At 38.6% G+C, this 19,917-nt stretch overlaps 1 protein-coding gene across 1 annotated transcript; it reads right to left on the minus strand.

The window, feature by feature from the left end:
• Nucleotides 1-342: 342 nt before the first annotated feature.
• On the minus strand, nt 343-19,717 carry spats2 (spermatogenesis associated serine rich 2). The gene is made up of 13 exons (XM_059333021.1): nt 19,598-19,717; nt 16,293-16,576; nt 15,123-15,202; nt 13,637-13,745; nt 13,183-13,232; nt 12,676-12,898; nt 10,804-10,977; nt 10,507-10,642; nt 7,245-7,303; nt 3,867-3,976; nt 3,526-3,628; nt 2,813-2,961; nt 343-1,873 (listed from the first exon to the last, which is right to left on the minus strand). The coding sequence occupies exons 2-13, from the start codon at nt 16,312-16,314 to the stop codon at nt 1,616-1,618; spliced, it is 1,473 nt and encodes a 490-aa protein (XP_059189004.1). The 5' UTR covers nt 16,315-16,576; nt 19,598-19,717; the 3' UTR covers nt 343-1,615.
• Between the last annotated feature and the right edge of the window lie 200 nt (nt 19,718-19,917).

Consider the following 19,917-nt stretch of genomic DNA (forward strand, 5'->3'; position numbering starts at 1 on the left):
GCTATTTATCAGCCTACATTGGTTAGGTGTGAGCTTCATGTAGGAACTACACAAGAAAAAAATGTTTCTTCATTAACCAGGCTATGCTCTGGCCAGAGTATTACAGTATACCAGGATATTTTAGAATTCCTGATGGTATAATTTTCCATGCAGCCAAAATGACAGACACTGCCCTTTGAGTTGAAGTATTGAACGGATGCTGTATTTAGTGTTGCAGTATGCAGCATGTGCCACCAGAGGTCAAGTTCGATTGGGTTGAGCTTTTCAAAATGTATTTTATGGCACTTTGAGCAGCACAAGTGAAGTACCGTATACAACCCTGACTGAAAAAAGTTGGTCTTTAAAAAAAAAAAAAAAAAGTGAAAATTTGCTATTTCTTTGTGCCATAAATGAAATTGAAAACTGTAAAAAGACAGTATATCTTATGTGCCAACTGACATTGTCAAAAATCTAGACTGATAAATAGCACTACAGGTAAGAGAAAGAAATGTACATTTTTGATTTCAGGGCCAACTGTCGCTTTAAAAAGGAACAGCTCGACAATTTTGGAAAAAGCACGTTTAAGAAAATTGCTACTACGGCCATGTCTGTGTGGTAAATATGAAGCCTGATTAGCTTAGCATAAAGACTGGTAAATAAGAAAACTGCTAGGTGTCTTCTGCCATAAAACCAAAACTTGTGGTTTTAACACTTCAATTTTTGGAGGAAATAAACAAGATAGAAAGTTTGAAATTTGGAGGTGCTGGTAGCTTGATTTTGTGGCGATATCTTCATATTTGTTGTACAGACATGAGAGTGGTATCTATCTTCTTATCCAAGCTGAGCCTTTTCTCAAATGTCGACGTTTTCCTTCCAGAGGGCAGCCTCTGAGTTCACAGAGTTACTCTCAAACACATTCTAGTCCTAGTGTTTACAAGTTCCCTATGGTTTGTAGCAGCCATACGAAAAGCTCTGGATTACAGTTTGATATGTTTGATTTTTTTTTTTTTTACCTTGTAAAGATTAACGATAGTCTGTAGTGTTGATTGCATGTCTACTCTCCTGATGACAGAAATCTCTAATGCTAGAACTACTTTTGCGCTTTCACTACACTTCCCACAGTGAAGGCATTGAAATGGTTCTGGGAGACGAGAACAAACACAAAAAAAGAAGAAGATCTGAGGTGCAAATCAGAGAGCTGACATAAGCCACAGCAAAAATAGAAATAGTACTAAGAGTTCGACTTCAATAGTGCACAAATTGTTGCAGGTAATCATGTCAGTCTATGGCGGAGAGCTTAACTGCAAAAAATGAAAATCATACTGATGATAGCGTAGCAATGAGATCTCTCAAAGGGGCCTAAAGATAGGAGCTGTTATCTTAACGAGGAAGGGAAAAAGGAAAAGGAAGAGCGATTACAGATGAGAAGTGAGTGAGAGCTTTTTCAAGTTCGAAGGATGAATGGATGTAGAGAGGTGGCACTACAGCTCAACTGACGGAAATATGTAAACTTGTATTCTATTCTTCATCGAGAGGAGTTAGTACGGGGGAGAGTGTGGAGGGTCTGGGGAGGATACGGGGAGGGGGGAGTGCGAGGGTTAGTAGATGGGTTTTTTTAAGCGCGGGATTTCCAATGTCAAGGGCAGTGTGTCCGCGGAAGCCTTTGGGGCAGCCCGTTATGAGAGGGTCGGTCTTGGTTGTTGGAGGACGTGGAGGAATGGTGGGGACCTCTGGAGCTGTGCGAGTGCTGTGAAGGACCAGAAGAGCCACTGTCGCTTTGGTAGCGGTGGTTAGCACGGCCGGGGTTCCTGTCATGATACGAACCGCCGTTATACCTCTGACCGCCCGAGTGATACCCTTGTCCTTGGAAAGTACGCCTGTTGCCTTGGAAAATCTGAGAGGAGAATTAAAAGACAGTGAGCGAGCACAACTTATTACAGTGAATTCAGAACGTTTTCAGACCCCTTCCCTTTTTTTTAACTTTTTGTTATGTTGCAACCATACTGGGAATCCCACTGTTTATTGTGCAATTCTTTTTTTGTAACGTTTTCTGCATAAACAGCCGTTTAAATGACACAAATATTACGCTGTATGTGTTTTTTTAACTAATTTACTGCATGTTAATCTGATCAATCAAGGCTCCCGGTCCGTCTGTCAGCATGCAGGCTAAACTGCCTTCAGCAGGCTGACCGACGGCAGAAATTTACTGATTTACTGAATAGTTTTCATGTCGGCTTCATGGGAAGAAATCAACAATGTTTGTATATAATGATTGATTGATTGATTATATTTCTCCGCCCACTATTTGTGATTTAAAACAGCTGTCTATGCAAAAAAAAACGCTTCCCTAATTGTTCAAAAATAGACTTGACACGTAACAAAAACGCAGGGGATTGGACTTTATCCTAAAATCATTTGAATTCATCTCCCCCCCTCATCAATCTACACTCAAGTCAAATTCTGTATCCAATTTGTTATTATGGTGTATTAAGTATTCATACCCTTTGCTATGACACTTGAAATCTAGCTCAGGTCCCATTTCTCTTGATCATCATCATTACCAAAAAGACTTGATGCTGTAATCGCTGCCAAAGGTGCTTCAAATAAGTACTGAGTGAAAAGGTCTGAATGCTAATGTCAATGTGATATTTCAGTTTTTATTTTGTAATAAATTAGCAATGTTGTTTCCGCTTTGGCATTATGGTGTAGTGAGTGTAGATTGATGAGGCGAAAAAATAAATGCAACATAGCAAAATGTGAAAAAAGAGTGAACACTTTGCTCGCTGAAGTGAACCAACACCTTTATGGTCTGAATGAAAACACAAGAGCTGACCTGTTTGTTTGGTGGAGGACGGTGTTCACTGGGGACGCTTTGGGTCTGGGTGGGAGGAGGAGGAGTTTCCTGGAGGCTCGGGCTGGCGACAGAAGAGGATGTGGAGCTACAACGGGACCTGTTTGAGTAGCCTGTACGTGGATGGTAAACTGTAGAGAAACAAAAAGTATTAAAATCACTCACAGTAACAGATCACAAGCAATTTTATTGGCCCATCACAGACATGCTGGTATCAGTGTATATGGTTTCCAATAAGCTACACTATGAAAACCTATTTTTAAAAACTATGCTTGAAAATGGTTTTTAACTATTTATTCAACTATTACTTATTCTTAATGTGGTCTGGATTTACAGGTTATTTTAGTCAAAGCGACCACTCAAAGCAATTTCACACGACAGAGCAGCTTTCATCCATTAACAGACACATTATAGCCTTGGCTTTTCCCTCCAAGTCTTTGACACATATTTTCGCTGTGATCTCACATATTATAATAATAAGCCTATTATCCACCGTGACTGTACATCCAGTCTGCTGTAATAGTGGATGTGACCTTTTTAAAATGCTCAAACTGAACAGCGGAAATTCTTGCATTTTGATTTCTGGGGAAGGAGTTTTATATAATTTACTATCATTAAATATAATGGGAGAGAGGAATATTGTTCAAGGATTTTTTTTTAACAAATAAAAACGAAAGATGAAAATGATACTGTACCTGATCCGAACCCTGTGATGCTCGTCTTCAGAGGTTCAAGTTCAAATGTAAATCTTACAGCTTTCCCAAGATCTTCATCATATTTACGCTCACTCACAAAGTGCTGCGGAAAACAAGAGAAAGAAAGTTATGTTCACTACCAGTGCAGCTAAATGCATTTTGCTTTTTATTTCAAATTAATATTAATGCTTGTATTTTACCTTAAAAAACAACAAAATCGCAACGAATGACCTTTTAAATTTGCTTTTCACTTTCCCACCCACTTCACTGTCATTTATTCATGTCTGTGAGACGTGTTGTCGAGACAAACATTGATGGAAGTCCAAGTATTGTTTGAGTACCTTTATGTCTGCACGCAGTTCAGACAGCTGCTCCTCAGACATGGACGCCGACCGGTCCGTCAGCCGTCTGAGCTCCTCCGCTCTCTTCTGCCGGGCGTCCAAAATCATCACTAAAACACAAATATGATATGAACAAATCAAATATGAAACAAATCACATTTTCTTTATGAAACCAATAATAAGGCTTTCTTGTGCATGGTGTCTCCGTATCAGAGTTAGATCAGAGATCAGATATCATTATCAGAGATAATGACTCTGAAAGGTTATGTCCAGTTAGGACCTATTTACCTCTCTATGTAACTAAATATCTTCAGGTGTCCTCAACATCAGGGAGTTCTCGATCTTTTTAGATGTGGAGAGAGTCTACTTTAAATGCTCTTCAGAAATCTTTTAACAACACAATGAAAATACATTTTTTTTTTTTTTTCCTCCCATTCCAAAATCTATGAATATGCACATGTTGGACACACGATGTCACCAAAAAGTCCTTCTCTTTCCTCAGATATTTTCATTGTTGATCCATCTGGCAATTGTTAGTTCAGTCATTATCTGTAGCCACTTAGTCTAACGAGGCTGAAGTCATTCCCAGCTGACAGGGTACACACTGGACATGTGCACAGATCATCACAGGGCTAATCTGGGAATTACTTTATGGATTAATTGTTTAGAAGATAAATGTCCTCTTGAGTTTCCTGAACCCGAGGAGGTGCTTTCAACTTCCTTCTCTTGTCTGACCAAAAGAAAAAGAGCTCAAGATATTCACTTGATTATCAAATAATAGAAAATCACCAAACTGAAAAGCTGCAATTAAAGAATGTTAGAAAAGATGGATTCTCAAAATAGTTGCAGATTCTTAAAATTCTGTAATTACTTTAATTGATCAAAGTTGTACATTGTGTTTATTTTTATTTATATATTAACTTTATATTTCCTTCTTCATTATCTGTCCTTTTCTTCCTTGTATTTATATTTCATTGTGCTCTGGACCGTTCATTAATTGCACACTTAATAAAGTTGGAATTGAAATCGAATTCATTTCCGTTTCTGTGCTATTGATATTCCCTGCAGGCCCAGTAAGTTTCAGTTTTCCTGTAAGAGCTCAGCTGTACTCGTTTGATATGACAAGTGCAAAGTACAGCTGACTCAGCATCTAAAAAGGTAAACAAGGGTCAAAGATAAACCATTTTCAAATCAAGATACCATGTACACCGCTGTTCGAACATTTGGAATATCCAGACACAAAAGCTCCACTGAGTAGTACTCTATATTTCTGAAAGGTCTTCATGCTTTTAGTTTGTAGAAAGCCCTCTTTATAAATAGACGTTACTTTGTACAAAGGGTTTGTTTCCAACATAGAGAACAAAACTCAGTACAATAGTTCAACCAGAGTGACAACTGGAAGGGCAGAAAGAGACAAAGATACCTCTGAGCAGCAGCTCAATACGAATACAAGAATTCACTTGTAAAGAAATTTTAAGCTTAGCATGAACATGTCTGCAAATTTAAACAGGAACAGGTTCTTGTTTCAGTTCCAAGTGCACAATAATGACTATAACAAGCTGGAACTTAATACTGGTGCTACTTCTGATATCTACAGTACAGATCAATAAGGACTAGACTGTACTAATCAATACAGATTTTTGTCCCTTTTGTCTGGAAAAATCTGTTCGACAAATATTTCCCTAAGCTGCATGCTTCACTGATACAAGTGCAAGGGGTGAAATGATGTAAGCAAGCAGCAGGTTATGGTAAGTTCTTAAATTGTTTAAAACATTTTTTTACGCTTTAATTTATCTAAGAAAAGGTCTAAAGTGAACGAAAATGATTTAGTTTCAAGGTCGGCAGCCACCCCCGTGCTGTTGTGTCACCATGAGCCGAAAATATTTGTTCACTTCTCAGTGCGGTCTGCCCCGGAGGATCCGACTTGGCGGGTCATGGCGCTGCGCCGCAAGGTCGGCTTAGAAAGACCAGGACCGGGCTGAGAGGCTCACAGCTCTGCAGCACTGTGTCCGGACCTGGCTACTTCCTGGGGCCACGAACTTAGTGCTCGCTGCTCTCCCTTCTGCGAGGAGAGAAGAGTCCCCTGCTGTGTGCTCAGTGCATCATGTCAGCCACCGACCCATATAATATTTATTTCAGTGTTTATAATCGCATTATCTGTTTATGTATAAAAATGTGTGTGTGGTTTTTTTAAAGTCAGATGCTATTAACACCAATGTGACCATTTACAACTGTGTGTATATCATGGCAATACAAGCAGCAACAAATCAAAAGTGACTTATGATAGGTAGAATTTAATAAAAAAATTAATACTTCTGGATGTGCCGAGCCATATTTGCATGAACATGGTAAAAGAGCTCTATATTCACACATTGGCTTTATAAGTTAACCCTAAAGTTACCGTTTCCCGTTATTTTTGTCAACCAACCAACTGATCAACAACCTTAACATTTTCCCACCAATCCACACTTAACTGAACAAAACATGTTTCTCCACGGCGAAGTGGGGAGTCGAATCCATGACCCCATGTTTGATGCCCCCATGACTTCCTAGCTGAGTGAACCAACTCTCCATGCACTTTTTAACGTTAGACCCCTAGGATGCAAGGCACAGCCCTGACTAATCCTAGCATGGCAGGGCGGGTGTTGTCATGAAATGCATAATAACGCGGGATTGTGAGCTGCCCTGTGACCATTCACTCGTGGTGCAAATAGACCGTCCGTTTAAAAAAAAAAATCTGTGTAGTGGGAATACTGAGAACATCCTTTTGTTTGTACATTTTTTTTTACATTTTGAATCCCTACATTAAGAGCGGTTTATAAATAATATTTTACTTTTTCTGCAGGAGATCAACATGTTGTAAAGGATTCATCAGTTAAACACGAGTCGAACACAGGAAGGAGATTAGTAGCAGGAACATTTTGAGGAATCCTGGGTTTTGTGATGTCAAAGAAATACTAGAGTTTCTTCGCTTTCCTCTCAATTCCCCAATCACCTTGCACAAAGACGGCATTGAGTCTCCCTTGACACCTGACACTATTCACTTTTTCCAGGCCTTGAACACACAACACTCTTCACTGAGAGGACAGAATAAGAGAGAATGGCCTACTTGTGCAAATATGCAGTCCTGCTCTGTCATGTTACATGCACACACACAGAGTGGTATGCTCTAGGTATATCAGGACCCCGAGGGCACCACTGCAGTTTTGAAGAAACTGGGACACAACAATCTCTTTTACTACCTCTCCGGAAGTGATTTAGGTCAGATGCTGCAGGCCCTTGAGTCAGGTGATCATTACAGCTGCTGGTAATATGACAAGCGGGGTTCGGTTCAGTCTACATACTTGGAACAAATAAAAAATAAAACACAGTACTTACTGGCCTCTGCTTTCACTTTGTCCATTTCTCCCAGTAGAGTCACTTCTCTGTCCATTAAACTGAGAAAAAAAAGAAAGGAGAAGGAGTAATTTTTCTTCTCTCACATCAAGATGAGAAGAAATATTGTGAATGATGCACTGAGATTACGAAACAATTCCAATAACACTGGTCAGTGATTTGCAAATCCTTCGCGACATTCAATTGAATACGGTAAAAAAGACAAAAGCTTCCTGGTTTGTGAATCATTTATCTTGAATTTGATGCATTCTGTTATAATTTAAGTTTTATTGTTTTGTATGAGCAGGAATGTTGCACAAACATGGAAGTGAAAGCAGTTTTCTGTTTATTTAAAAGTCACAATGCAAAACAAATATGCCAATAAATTAAAAAAAGCCATACTGGTGTTTTTTATGTCCATTTTCCACAAAAAAAGCAAGGATCTAGCATCTGTACTGGTTGCTTAAAATGGGCACCTTGCAATTTACAAACAAGTCTCAGCCACAGAAGTGCTGTCAGAGCCTCGTGGGATCTGTAGTTGTTGCACTCTAGCAGAACAAACTGTCTTTTATCTTTGTTCAAGTGTTCAACTTTTACAGGCCAGTACAGTAGCTGTGGGGAGCTGAGAAGAGTAGAGCTAAATGGATATCCATTATTCTTATCGAAAGGAAATCACAGCATCATGTTTCAGCTTTTTAGAAAGAGGAATGAGGAATGAAGGATGTCTCTGTGACATAAAATACAACACGTACTAATAAGACTTTTGAACTTGAATCGTTCATTTAGGTACATATTTGCGTAATACATGCTACTGGAAAGCAGAATATCCTTTTAAGCTTGTGTTTTTCATATTTAGATGCAGTAACTTATCATGGCCTAAATGAATTATCAATGCTAAGAAGAGGTGACATCGATCTTATCACACCTATGCTCGGAGTATCTACAAAGTTCATAAAGCTAATCTTAGAACAAGCCTGAGTAGATGCAACCAGTTTCTTGCACTCTAACATGTACAGCCTAGTGACGACTGATTAACCCTCTGAACCCCATAATCAGCCAATGACTCTGCAGAAACGGGCTGAGTCACATATTAAAATTCAGTAGAAATCAGACTGAACTGCAGGCTGTTGAAACAGAGCGAGAGAAGAGGACAAGAGATGTTGTAAAAATGTAAATACTTCAAAATGTATAGCAGGTGAAGCCCATATTCCCCAATATTACGACCAATTGTGGGCAATTTTTTTTTATTTTATTCACATTTTTGCAAAATGAAATGTCAAAGAAATTAAGAAATTAACGATTTATGGCAGTTATTTAGCAAAAAAAGACATTCTTTAGTTCTGTCTACATACATTAGTGACCTTCTGAGATGCAGCGTTCAGTTTCTATGGTCTGTTTATCTGGAACAAACTCCCAGAAACCTGCAGGTCTGCTCAAAAAGTTTTTTAATATTTTAAAAAAAGACTCACCTGTTTATAGCTGCCTTTCACCAAAATGTTTCTCTTTTTTCTTATAAAAACGTTTTCTTATATTATAGCTTCTGTTACCATTTTTTCCCCCTCTGTTTGATTTTTCAGGTTTGGTTTTGATGATCATTTTTTAATGTGTTTTTCTGCCCTTTGTTGTGATGCTGTGGCCTTGCACCGAGCCATGATTGTGCGGTTTCTATAGAGGTGCAGGACTTAAATATTGCAGACAAAAACTAGGCCACAGTGAGTAAAATGTTACATGTGCAAAAGGGTTAAAGCTTGAAACAAAATGACACACAAAGTCTAATATTTTTAGTCTGTAGTATTTGCCTTGTTACATCAGAGGCTGTGTAAAAGCTACTGGGGGTTAAATGTATGGAACAGTCTGTTTCTTATTATGCAAAGCCCCGGTGTAATCATGTTGGACAAAGATAAGATAGATACCCTTTGACACAATGATGGTACAGCTGAAGTTACAGAAATACAACGACACACAAACATGTTACATGAAGTAAAACTACCATGAAACACTGTTTTGACTAACAGTTCCAGGAAGTACAGACTCAGAGGAACCTGTAGTTCCTTTTGTGTATTCCTGTATGACTTTCCTTTAACCCATTGACGCCGGGAAAGCATTACCGCATTTCTACCATTAAAACCGGGAGCGCTGTTGCGTCACTCTACCATTAAGGTAGCGGATATGTCATTTTGTAGTATTTGTATTTTTTTCCACCTATTTTCGGTCTCTTGGCCAATGAAATGCATCAGAATCATGATCAAAATACATGCAGGAGTGTTGCAATGCAACATCGGACTTTTCCAGAACTTATAAATCATGGAGGAAGACGACTATAGCGGAGGAGCTCAGCAGTAAGTGATGGAAGCGATCTGATGAAAACAGCGCCGATGATTTAATTGCTGATCCGGACTTTGAACCCTCGGAACCAATCGACCGGCATTTATGGATGATGAATACGTTTTTAGACGACATATTTTCACTGAAGAAAAGACAGATTTGTGGCCATCTGGAGATAATAATAATATTATTAATAATATATGAATATTAATAATAATAGGCTAATTGATTGTGATGATGATATAAGAAATCATGACTGTTTATGTCTTATATTACTTTATGCGTCGTTGAGTACCCTGAAAAGTGCAATATATAAAATGTATTATTATTTATTATTATTATTATTATTATGATAATTTTTTTTTTATAACAGTAGGCTAATGAAAACTATGTCTATTTCTTCCAATGGTCATATCATGTTTGCATCTTGCTAATGGGCATGTATTAGTATTATGCATAGGATTTTTTATTCAGTCAAATGTAACATTTGCTGTGTTTGGTGATTTTTTAAAAAACTTTATTGAAGGTTTGGACAAATAAACTCAACTTTGTATGAAAGCCACAGGTATAAGCTCTCAAATACTTTTTTGAATTTCATTTTTATCTGCTACAGAGGCTGAAAAATCTATTATTTAGTAGGTGTTGAATTTCCAGAAAAACTTCAGGTTTTAGGGGGTCATTTGAAAATCGCCCATAGGTTTTCCAGGCATTTTTTTCCAGGCGCTTTAGGCCTTAATGGGTTAATCCTGAGTTCTGGGCTGCAGTTCCCCTGCCACTAAACTTTCTGCAACATTAAAAAAGTACAATCTCTGAATTATTTTCTCTTCTATCATTCAGCACCTGCTCTGGGAAAGTTCATGCAGGGGAAAAACCCTTTACTGTGTTTACCAACATTCAACTACAGTCATAACCAGAGGCAAATATAAAAAAATGTTCTCACCAGCTCTGGAGCTCAGCGAACGTCTGTTTCATCGTCTTGATTGAGGAATCCATCTCCTCCTTGACCACCATCCTGTAGCGAGTCAGCGAGGCGGTGCATCTCTGCAGGTCCTTCACAGAGCGCTCAATGTTGGTAGCTGAGGGGAAGATGTTAAACATGATTTAGGTACAAGTTGAAGAAGTGCTATGATAGATAATGTCCCAAATGAGGCTTTACCTGTGCCTTATTAATTACTGTATTCTCAAACTACATGCAGAACAAAATCATTTGGACAGTAAGAAGTACAAGGTGTCTCACCAATCTTCTTGGTGGATGCTCCTTGTTCATCACTGGGTGGAAATGAGGAAGTGGGTGGATGTGAATTTGAGCCCTGCCTGTGTCGGTTCTTGTTGCCTCTGGGACCATGGTGATTCCTCCCTCCTTGCTGTAAAGGGGGACTTGGAGCGCTACCTTGACTTTCTGCTTCTGCACCTGTGAGAAGACGGATGACTTAATAACAAGTAAGACGTTTTCCAAACTAACTTTCCACACAAAATGCTTAAAATAGAGATGAGCCAAATTAGCCCACAAGTCGGTCAGCAGCAGATTATTAGGGCCGTTTCTCTTAAGGTTCTCCAAGTGCATCAAATAACACATAAACACATTAAACACTTTTTTTAGTAAAGGAAGGGAAAGGGTTGGATCAGATCTGATAATTCCCAGAAATAGATTTGCCAATTTAGCATATAGTAATTTATTACAAAAACATTCACTCACACAAAGTAACTAGAACTATTCAAAAATAATTTGTATATCCGCCCCATGATTTGAATCCACTCTGAAGTTGCTGTACACGAGATTCAGAACATTAATATAGAACTAAAAATATTTAAAAATCTTCTATACTATTTCTTATTCTATGTATAAGACATAGTGAAGGAAATTGTGCTCCCTCTGTGTGTGTTGTAATCTGAGTTTCTCTGTTTTTTGCCGGTCTGGCTGTGCGTGCATGTTCGTGCATGTTGGTCCCACTGAAGCTGTTGGCCCTGCTCGTGTTCATGTCCGCCACTAGATAATCTGTTTGAATAGGATATCTGCATATGAATGAAGAAGGTTTTTTTTAATTAGTGGTGGAATGTAACTAAGTACATTTACTCAAGTACTTAAGTGATATTTGTACTTTACTTGAGCATTTTTGTATTCATTGTATGTAACTTTTTACTTCTTACTCCACTACATTTAGCTCACAACTTTGGTTATTACTAATTTAACATAAAACACTATATTTTTATTATTATTTTTTTTTTATAAATTAAACTTCATAACAGTATATTAAGTAGTTACAATGAGCACTTAGTTCCAATGACCTTCAACATACATCAATAATAATAATCCAATAATATTATTGGAAAATTTAAACAATCAAACAAAGTACTTTTACTTTTGATACTAGTACGTTTGAATGCAGACTTTTAGTCATAATATATTTACTTTTCCACAGTCATTGTCCCCAACTCCATTCTCGCTCCTCAAGTTGGTAATCTGACTGTAAACGGTCGCCGGTGTATGGAAAAGGTAATCTTGGCCCAGATATCTGTTATCCATTTTTGGATAAGCCATGTCTATGTTTGCTTGTGATGTCAAAGGTGAGAGCCGCATGTCCCCATTCCTGACTGAGATTGAATCTTATCAGACTCTTGTGAGAGCCAAGTAGAAGCAATCCCGTCTCAGACAGAATTTCATTCTGAAAGTCGTGTACAGCACCTTCAAAAGATGCTTCCCATGCTACACTCTTGCAAGGTTTCATAAATCAGGCCAGTAATTCTGCTGACGGACAGAAACAAACTTAACTAATAACATTAATTCACTGGCAGAGGTAACAACATAAAAAAGCTTTTGGGCCTCACTGAGAAACGTTTCAGGCCACCTGTTCAACTCTGTTTGAGAAGTTTCCCCAAGTCTACATGCAATAATTTCTGCTATTGGAAATCAACAGACAACGGATGTAGCAGTGCCAAGAATCATATTAGGGGACCCAAAAGAATTAGAAAATACTAGTACAGCTGTCAACGATGAACATTCAGAGAAGCATTGTTCTCTAAAGAAAGAGAAGTTTGACATGTAGTTAAAATGATCCATGACTCGGCCCCTCCTTCTTCTACCTTCATCATCTACAAAAACTGTGTTTACCGGTGGTTTCGGATGTAGCGGGTTCAGAGTCCAGCTCGGCTGCATCCAGGGAGGCGGAATCCAACTGTTCACTCAGAGAATCAAGCGACTCTCCGTCCATTACTGAGCCGTTGGCGTGGAAACCGTTCACCTCATCCTTGCCCTCCTCGGCCGACGTGGCCTCAGGTGGAGCAGGCTCTGCTGAAGCCTCTGGCTGGGGCTTGGGCTTCTTTTTCTTCTTGGGCTGCACATGGAGAGATCAATGTCAAACCTCTTTGTTCAATATCTCTTTCCTAATCAGAGCAGTGACTCGGAACAATTCCAGTGCACACAGAGAGAGAAAAGATTTAAGCTAAAGCTCAAATAGAAGTATTCAGACTGCACTTTGCTGTCTCAATCCAGAGTTTGCATTTAAAGAAGAGCAGTCAGAACATCACATTTTTAGATTTTCAGCACTCTGCACTAGGGCAACATGATTATGCTTGCTCAACACAGAGGCATGTAAGACGCAGGCGTTCAGGTTCTCACCTTCTTTTTGCCGGTGACATTCCACTCCTTCAGGATCTCAACTGCACTGCCTGAGGTGCAAAGCAAACAATGATGAGGAATCTGTATATCTGAATGCCCTGAGGTGTTGTTTAAATGCCGCCAAATAAAGGAACAAAGACCTGTGACGTGCATGGGACAGCCTTTTTGTACTATAATTAGATCTGCAAAACTACAAGGCATGTAAATGACGCCCAGACTTGTGAATGCAAAGCATGACTTGCACGAAAAAAAAAATTGTTCTCAAGGTCACGCTAAGCACAGGCAACATGGGCAGCGTGCCAGGTCTGACTGAATTCTGGTAAACTACAGTAATACAGGAAATACAGCTTTTATATATATTCAGGAAGTGGGCAGATCAGGTTCATCTCATGATAAATAAGCTTTGAGGATCAAATTGACACATTCTTGGGGTTAAACTGTGATGTCTTCATACCTTCTAAGAAAGCTTGAACGGCCTTGTCAACAGAGTTCTCAAAATGCTGCAACACCAGAACAATCTCGTTGTTACTTTTGTTGGGGACAACTGCCCTGACGGCACTGATCTGTAGAAAGAAAAGGATGAGAGGAACAGGTTTTAATATCAATTAACACCCAATGACTCAACATTTACTGTAACATCACAGTGGTGTTTGAACATTGACTCAGCCCCGTATTCAAAGCTACGATGCAAATATTGACAATTTTAATATGTCCATTTAAGTATTTTAGACAGCTTTTCATAACCCTTAATATTGTTTAGGCAAGGCTATTTTGAAATAAAATGTTATCTTAAACTGTTATAGTATGAAGAACATAGCACCAAATGCACAACATCTGATTAAAAAACTTTTTCATGCGATCAGACCAGTGGGATCTGCGCTTAAATTTATCCTAGTCCCTGCTGTATCTGTTCAGCAGCCTCTACAGACACCGTGGCAGAGGCGACAGGACTCAAGAGGATGTTGACAGAGGAAAACAAGAAGAGAAACAGGACAGAGTGACTGAGCAGGAGGCCGCTGGACAAGAGTACAGCTGTTCATATTTACAACAGCCATGTCGCAGTTTCACTTTAATGAATAGTGTTTTATGACTTCCCAATAGAAATATGAAGCAATTACTATAATTCAGCCACCCTCAATTCCTCTCTAGCAGAAATGTAACAGATTTACTGCACAAAAGATGCCTCTAAACGCTTTGTACTCTCGTTTGATCCTCTCTGCTGTTAAAGCTCACCTCAGTGTGTTTACTACTTGAGAATTACCACAAGTTGGTTTATACTGAAGTTGGGCTCTTCAGCGGTCACAGTTATTCCAAAACCCTCCATGAAAACATTATGATACCACAGTGCGTTTTCCCATTAACAAGTGGTTCCATTATGGATTAGCAGCTTCAAAGAGGACAAGGCTCGTTTTAAGATTACATAATGACAAAACAAGCCGGTTCCAAAAAAAGTTGGGATGATGCTTTAAAAATATTGGGTTTAATGGATTGTAGTTTCCAGTTTAATAAACGTCTCAACGGATTAGCAAATTATCGCATTGTTTAATTTACAGTTTAGACAAGATCACAAAGTCATTTTTTCAAGGGATTCGAGGTGCTGAGCTGTTGGTATTTTCAGTGAATTCATACAGACAAGACAGGCTCTAAATGTTGCATTTTTCTTTTAGCAGTACTCTTACTGCTTCTCATGCTCTGACAACTTGCCCTCTCGCGTTTACTGTTGCCAAAACTGCAGTGCAGAGCCCACAACTAATGAAACTGAATATCAAAAGCTTAGGAGAAAATCCACCAACACAGAGTGGAAATGTTTAACTTAGGGAGAAGATTAATGCCATACATATTACAAAAAAAACATATGATTTTATGCTGCAAATTTAAACTCTTTACTAAAAGCCTGCAAGGTTTCGGTGCCAGTCGTGTGCAGTGTGGATAGATCTTACCTTCTCCTTCATCCTCTCAGCTGTTCCTCCCTGGGACATCGCCATTTTTGAGCGAGTGTCAAAAACCACGCCAGACGTATCTAGAAAAAGAAACAATAAAACACCATTGACCAACTCCATTGTCTGTGCAGACCTTGAATCCTATTTGCAAACCATTGGAGAGCATCATTTGCAAAACAAAACAAACATCAGATATCATCACAAAGATTTCCTGGAAACAGTACACAGCTACATTTATGAACCACATGCAGATTTGTTCACATTTTTACACATCTATAGTTAACAAAACTGACACTTGAACATCCAATTTTATCAACATGCAAAACTAAATTTAAGAAAGCGGTCAACATATTTTTCTATACAAGTAGACTTATCAAATACGTTTGTTTTTTTTAATGGATTTGTTTACTATAAGCCGCATTTGTTTATACACCCATCACACTATAGGACAATGTAAACTGCATGGTGAGGGTTGAAGGACATATAATCCAGCCATTTAAGAAGAATGGCCGCTTCAGTTTGCAGCACAACTGGCGAGCGCTTGGGAAAATAAAAAAGAAACTCACATCACATCTGTGCCTGAACAGTCTTGTATCTGCATCTGATTTAAATGACTAATAACTAATGAAGGCTTCCAAAAACACATTTTTGCAAGTGGAACAACCTTAGGGAGTTTCGGTTATCAATCGTAGAATAAAACTGTCTGAGAACATATATATACCCTTTTTTTTAAAGGGTTTAAGGACATTTCTTTTTAACCCTACAGCTGAGTATGGTAACTCAGAGTAAAGTCCAAAGTTGCTCTATGGCCATTTAAAGACAAGAGTGGGGGGAAATGCTGGCAGATCATTCTTGAAAAAATGCCTTATAAAAGTTGTTTTTCCCGTGCATGAAAGTAGGTTAATGTCTATGTAAATCTTCACAGCATTTCCCTTCAAAAAGATATTGAAATTCTCTGTAAAAGTATTGCAATGTGTGTCAGATTACACCCATAGCTTTAGGACTAAATTATTTAACAAGTATGCAAGTTTCTTGTTTTATTAACTTTAAAATTTCAACTAAATGATGAATGCCACTTGCGCAGGAATGATATATTTTGCAGTGTGATTGTACAGTAAAATATAGATTTTTATTCTGCTCATTTCTTTTAAAAAGAAACTTAATACATACCCTTTTGGTTTTTCTTGGCCATGATGTCGCACAGAAGTAAACCAGGAAACGCTTAGTTGTGTACTTCCTCAAGACTGTAAATAACACTTTAAATGTGTTTGAGATGGTGATCAAATAAGGGATCAAAGAATGGTTACTTTCGCACTGAGTTTTTCTTGTTAGAGATGGTGCAGACAAGGCTCACAACTGGCAGCAGGATTGGAAGAACAAGTTCAGATCAGGCCTCCACCATTTAGGCAAAGATCCTAGTTTTCCTCTAGTTTCTCCACCAAGTTGATCCAAATCTGTGGGAGGAAACGAGAGAGAAAGAACTTTTAAAAGAAGGTTTTGTGCTATGTAGAAGAGAAACAAATCAAAGTTACTGTCGCCATGCCATCTGAAGCAAAAAAAAAAATGCACAGATACCAAATCTCCACTTTTGTAACATCTGAAAATATGAATGCAAATGAAGTCCATTTCCCCTGGCTATGAACCATGAATGAAAAACAGATTTCAATAAGTTATTGTCTGTCTGGCAGAGCATTCTCAAAAAAAATCTGCAGTTAATATTGTCCTTGGCAGAAACGCTGCATTTAGTTTAGGGAGGGGGAAATTAGTTGTACGACAGAGAAACACATCTTTGAAAGGTAGTTCCCTTTTCTCTGCGGGAGTGGTGAGTGATGGGGTTATGCAGGCTACACAGAAAACTAACCACGTCTTCACAGTCACGGCCCTTTGAATGAGCTGAAGATGACTGTAGGTTCAAGAATGTGCCACATTAACAGCTGTTTTTTAATAGACCCGATCAAGAACTACCTAAAATATTTTGGATTTGCCTAAAGCCAAACTCATAACTGATGGCACAAATGGCTTCCGACTGTTTCAACTCGCAGTGTTACTGCAACTGAAACTGTATATTCAAATTAAACTGAGAAAGAGGACTTGCGGTCATGCTAAGAAGACAGAATGGAGCATTTTGCTTTTGGCAAATGGATTTTATAAATAAAGAATTATATGTTTTCGCCAATACACCACATGAAAACCCTTTTATTAACAGAACAAATAATGCAGAAAATGATTCAGAAATCTTGTTATAAAGCTTTTTTGGTTTATTCTTTATTTAAATAGATATTAAATAGACATACAGTACTGTATCGAAATATCGATAAAGAATATTTGAAGAGGTTTCGATGCTCATTTCCGCAATATTGATACCCGGGCACCAGCTGCCCTCTCTGCTCTCTGCCAGATCAATTAATTAAAAAAAAGTTTGTGTTCTTGTTTAAGTTTATTTCTGCCGTTCTCTGCTACTAGCCAAGAAAATATAAAGAGGTATGTCATGCTATATCCTTAGTATATTTATCTTTTAATAAAAATCTAACATTTTAAAAGGTATTGTGACAACACTACCATACTGATGTTTATTTTGCTATGTATTACATTTTTACTTTTTATTCTTCTGTGTTCATTTCTAGAGTTGTTTGAAAAATGTAATGTAAAATAACATTAAATATTCTTTAATAAAATTATTTGTTTAATGAGGAGCCTTCCCAGTACATTTGCAATGTAACCACATTGGTGCAAAATTGGTGTACAATCCACAAAATGGGTTTAAATTTATTCCAGCTCAAAACTTCACTACATCAGTCATATTGGGAATTATTTGTTCTTCTTCTCAGAAACCCCTCATTATCCAGGCTCTGGTGACTTTTTTGGTGCATTTCTCATTCATTCTCAAATGAAAGTGAAGCCTTCAATTTATTTTACAAGCAAAAAAATGCTTTGATTCAAGGACACATTACAACAAAAAGACCAATTTTAGCATTTCTGCATTTAACATTGCTGGCAAAGTAACATCTGAAAGTCTTTAAAACAATCTTGGTTTGTCTTGGAAATGATGCCATCACCCTGCTGATTAATCAAAACACCACTGCTGCCTCAAAAGCTCTTGCTGACTGCTGCCTTGTCCAAGTCTGCTTTAATTATGTCCCCTCTAGTCTTAAAAATGCTTCAACCAGACCTCCAGCAATCTGGGCTCGTTTTAATGGGCCAGCTGTTTCTCCACTTGTAGGTTTCCCTTTCTGACCCTTTCTGCGGAAAGAGAAACTTACAATATGTACAAACCCACACCCTGTTGATTAGGACTTGGCATGCCACGGTCCTGGTTCCACCACACCTCTACCGACGTCAAACTCCACATAGGCATAAAATAAACAAGTGACACTGCAGTAACCACTCATGCAAACTCTGTGAAGCATTGTGTTTATCAAGAGGGATGGTGCTTGACTCTTCAAGAGAGAGCCAGGTGCACTTGTGATGCAACTCAGAAGACGTGCTTACTCAGCATTTAAATAAAACTGGTGACGTTGAAGTTTGTTTGAATTGAAGAAGTTGACAGATTTAGGAGTAGGTGGAAACCTAGAGGGACTTCTGTCAGTGATCTCAAACAAGGCTGCAAGTTTTCATGAAGCTGCAATTTTAGTTTAATTAAAATATTTATCACCCCCACCACAGTGAAAGCCCTTATTCCCCTGACACAAAGATGATCCAGTTGTCTTTGCGCAAACTCTTTGTAGTTAATCATGGAGGACTTCTTAATCCAGGCTAAAAAACTAAACATCCTGAATAAAAGACGGGTGATATGGTGACTATCACAGAGTGATCCCTGCCATCAATTGCCGCAGTTTAGCTAGCATCTACATAATATACTAACTCAAAGTCTGTGTAATTAGGTTTGCTGCAGAAGTCAAATTAGCCTCCCAGATATCAGTAAAAAAACATTAAAATTCCTGCAATCTCAAGAACAAACATCTTAGATGAACCACCTACTTGGTGTGAATGGTAGCAAACTAACCCTGCTAATTCCTTATTAAACACGACTGAATGAAGTGGTAGCCTATCCAACCTGCACCTATTTAGCTTTAACTTCTAACGGGTTTTCTCTCTAACGCGACAGATCTCCCGTCCACTGCTGCTCATTTCACATATCTGGGCTGAAGTCCGGAGGGTTGACGCTAGCTTGCTAACATTACCTAACGTTGCGTGATTAGCTAGCTTTGCAGGGCTCTGACCGCAATCATTTGCAACTAACGCTGAACTCTCAAAACACCACTGACAAAGACTAAATGCAGCTTAAAGTATAAACGCCTTGTTTTTGGACGGAGCCTTTGGATGCAGCCGTAGCTAGCACGCAGCTAGCTTTTATTATTCAGAGCTAACAATCCTTCAGCGGCTCAACTTTGACGTTAAACGGCGAAGCTGCTGTTAGCACAGTGATTAGATTAATGATTAGCGCTGTTAGCAGAAAAGCATTAATAAATACGTACTTGGTGCTGGCAAGAAAACTGATCAGTAGATTCTGAAGACGGGTTCCCGCAGCTTCCACCACTAGTCGTCTTTAATGCCAAGTAGTCTGGAGTCTGCTGTGGGCAATATTCTCCTCAACCAGACTCCTCACGGGTTGCCAGGTTGGGTCCAGAACCCCCCTTTTAAACAAGCAATATTGAAGCCAAAAGGCTTCAGACCCACAGTGGTGGAATAATATCTTTTTACTTAGGTAGAAGTAGCAATGCCATACTGTAGAAATACCTTTGTTACAAGTAAAAGTCATGCATTCAAAATCTTACTTAAGTCAAAGTAGGCTATA

Source organism: Centropristis striata, chromosome 5, assembly GCF_030273125.1.
Source record: "Centropristis striata isolate RG_2023a ecotype Rhode Island chromosome 5, C.striata_1.0, whole genome shotgun sequence".
Taxonomy (NCBI): Eukaryota; Metazoa; Chordata; class Actinopteri; order Perciformes; family Serranidae; genus Centropristis; species Centropristis striata.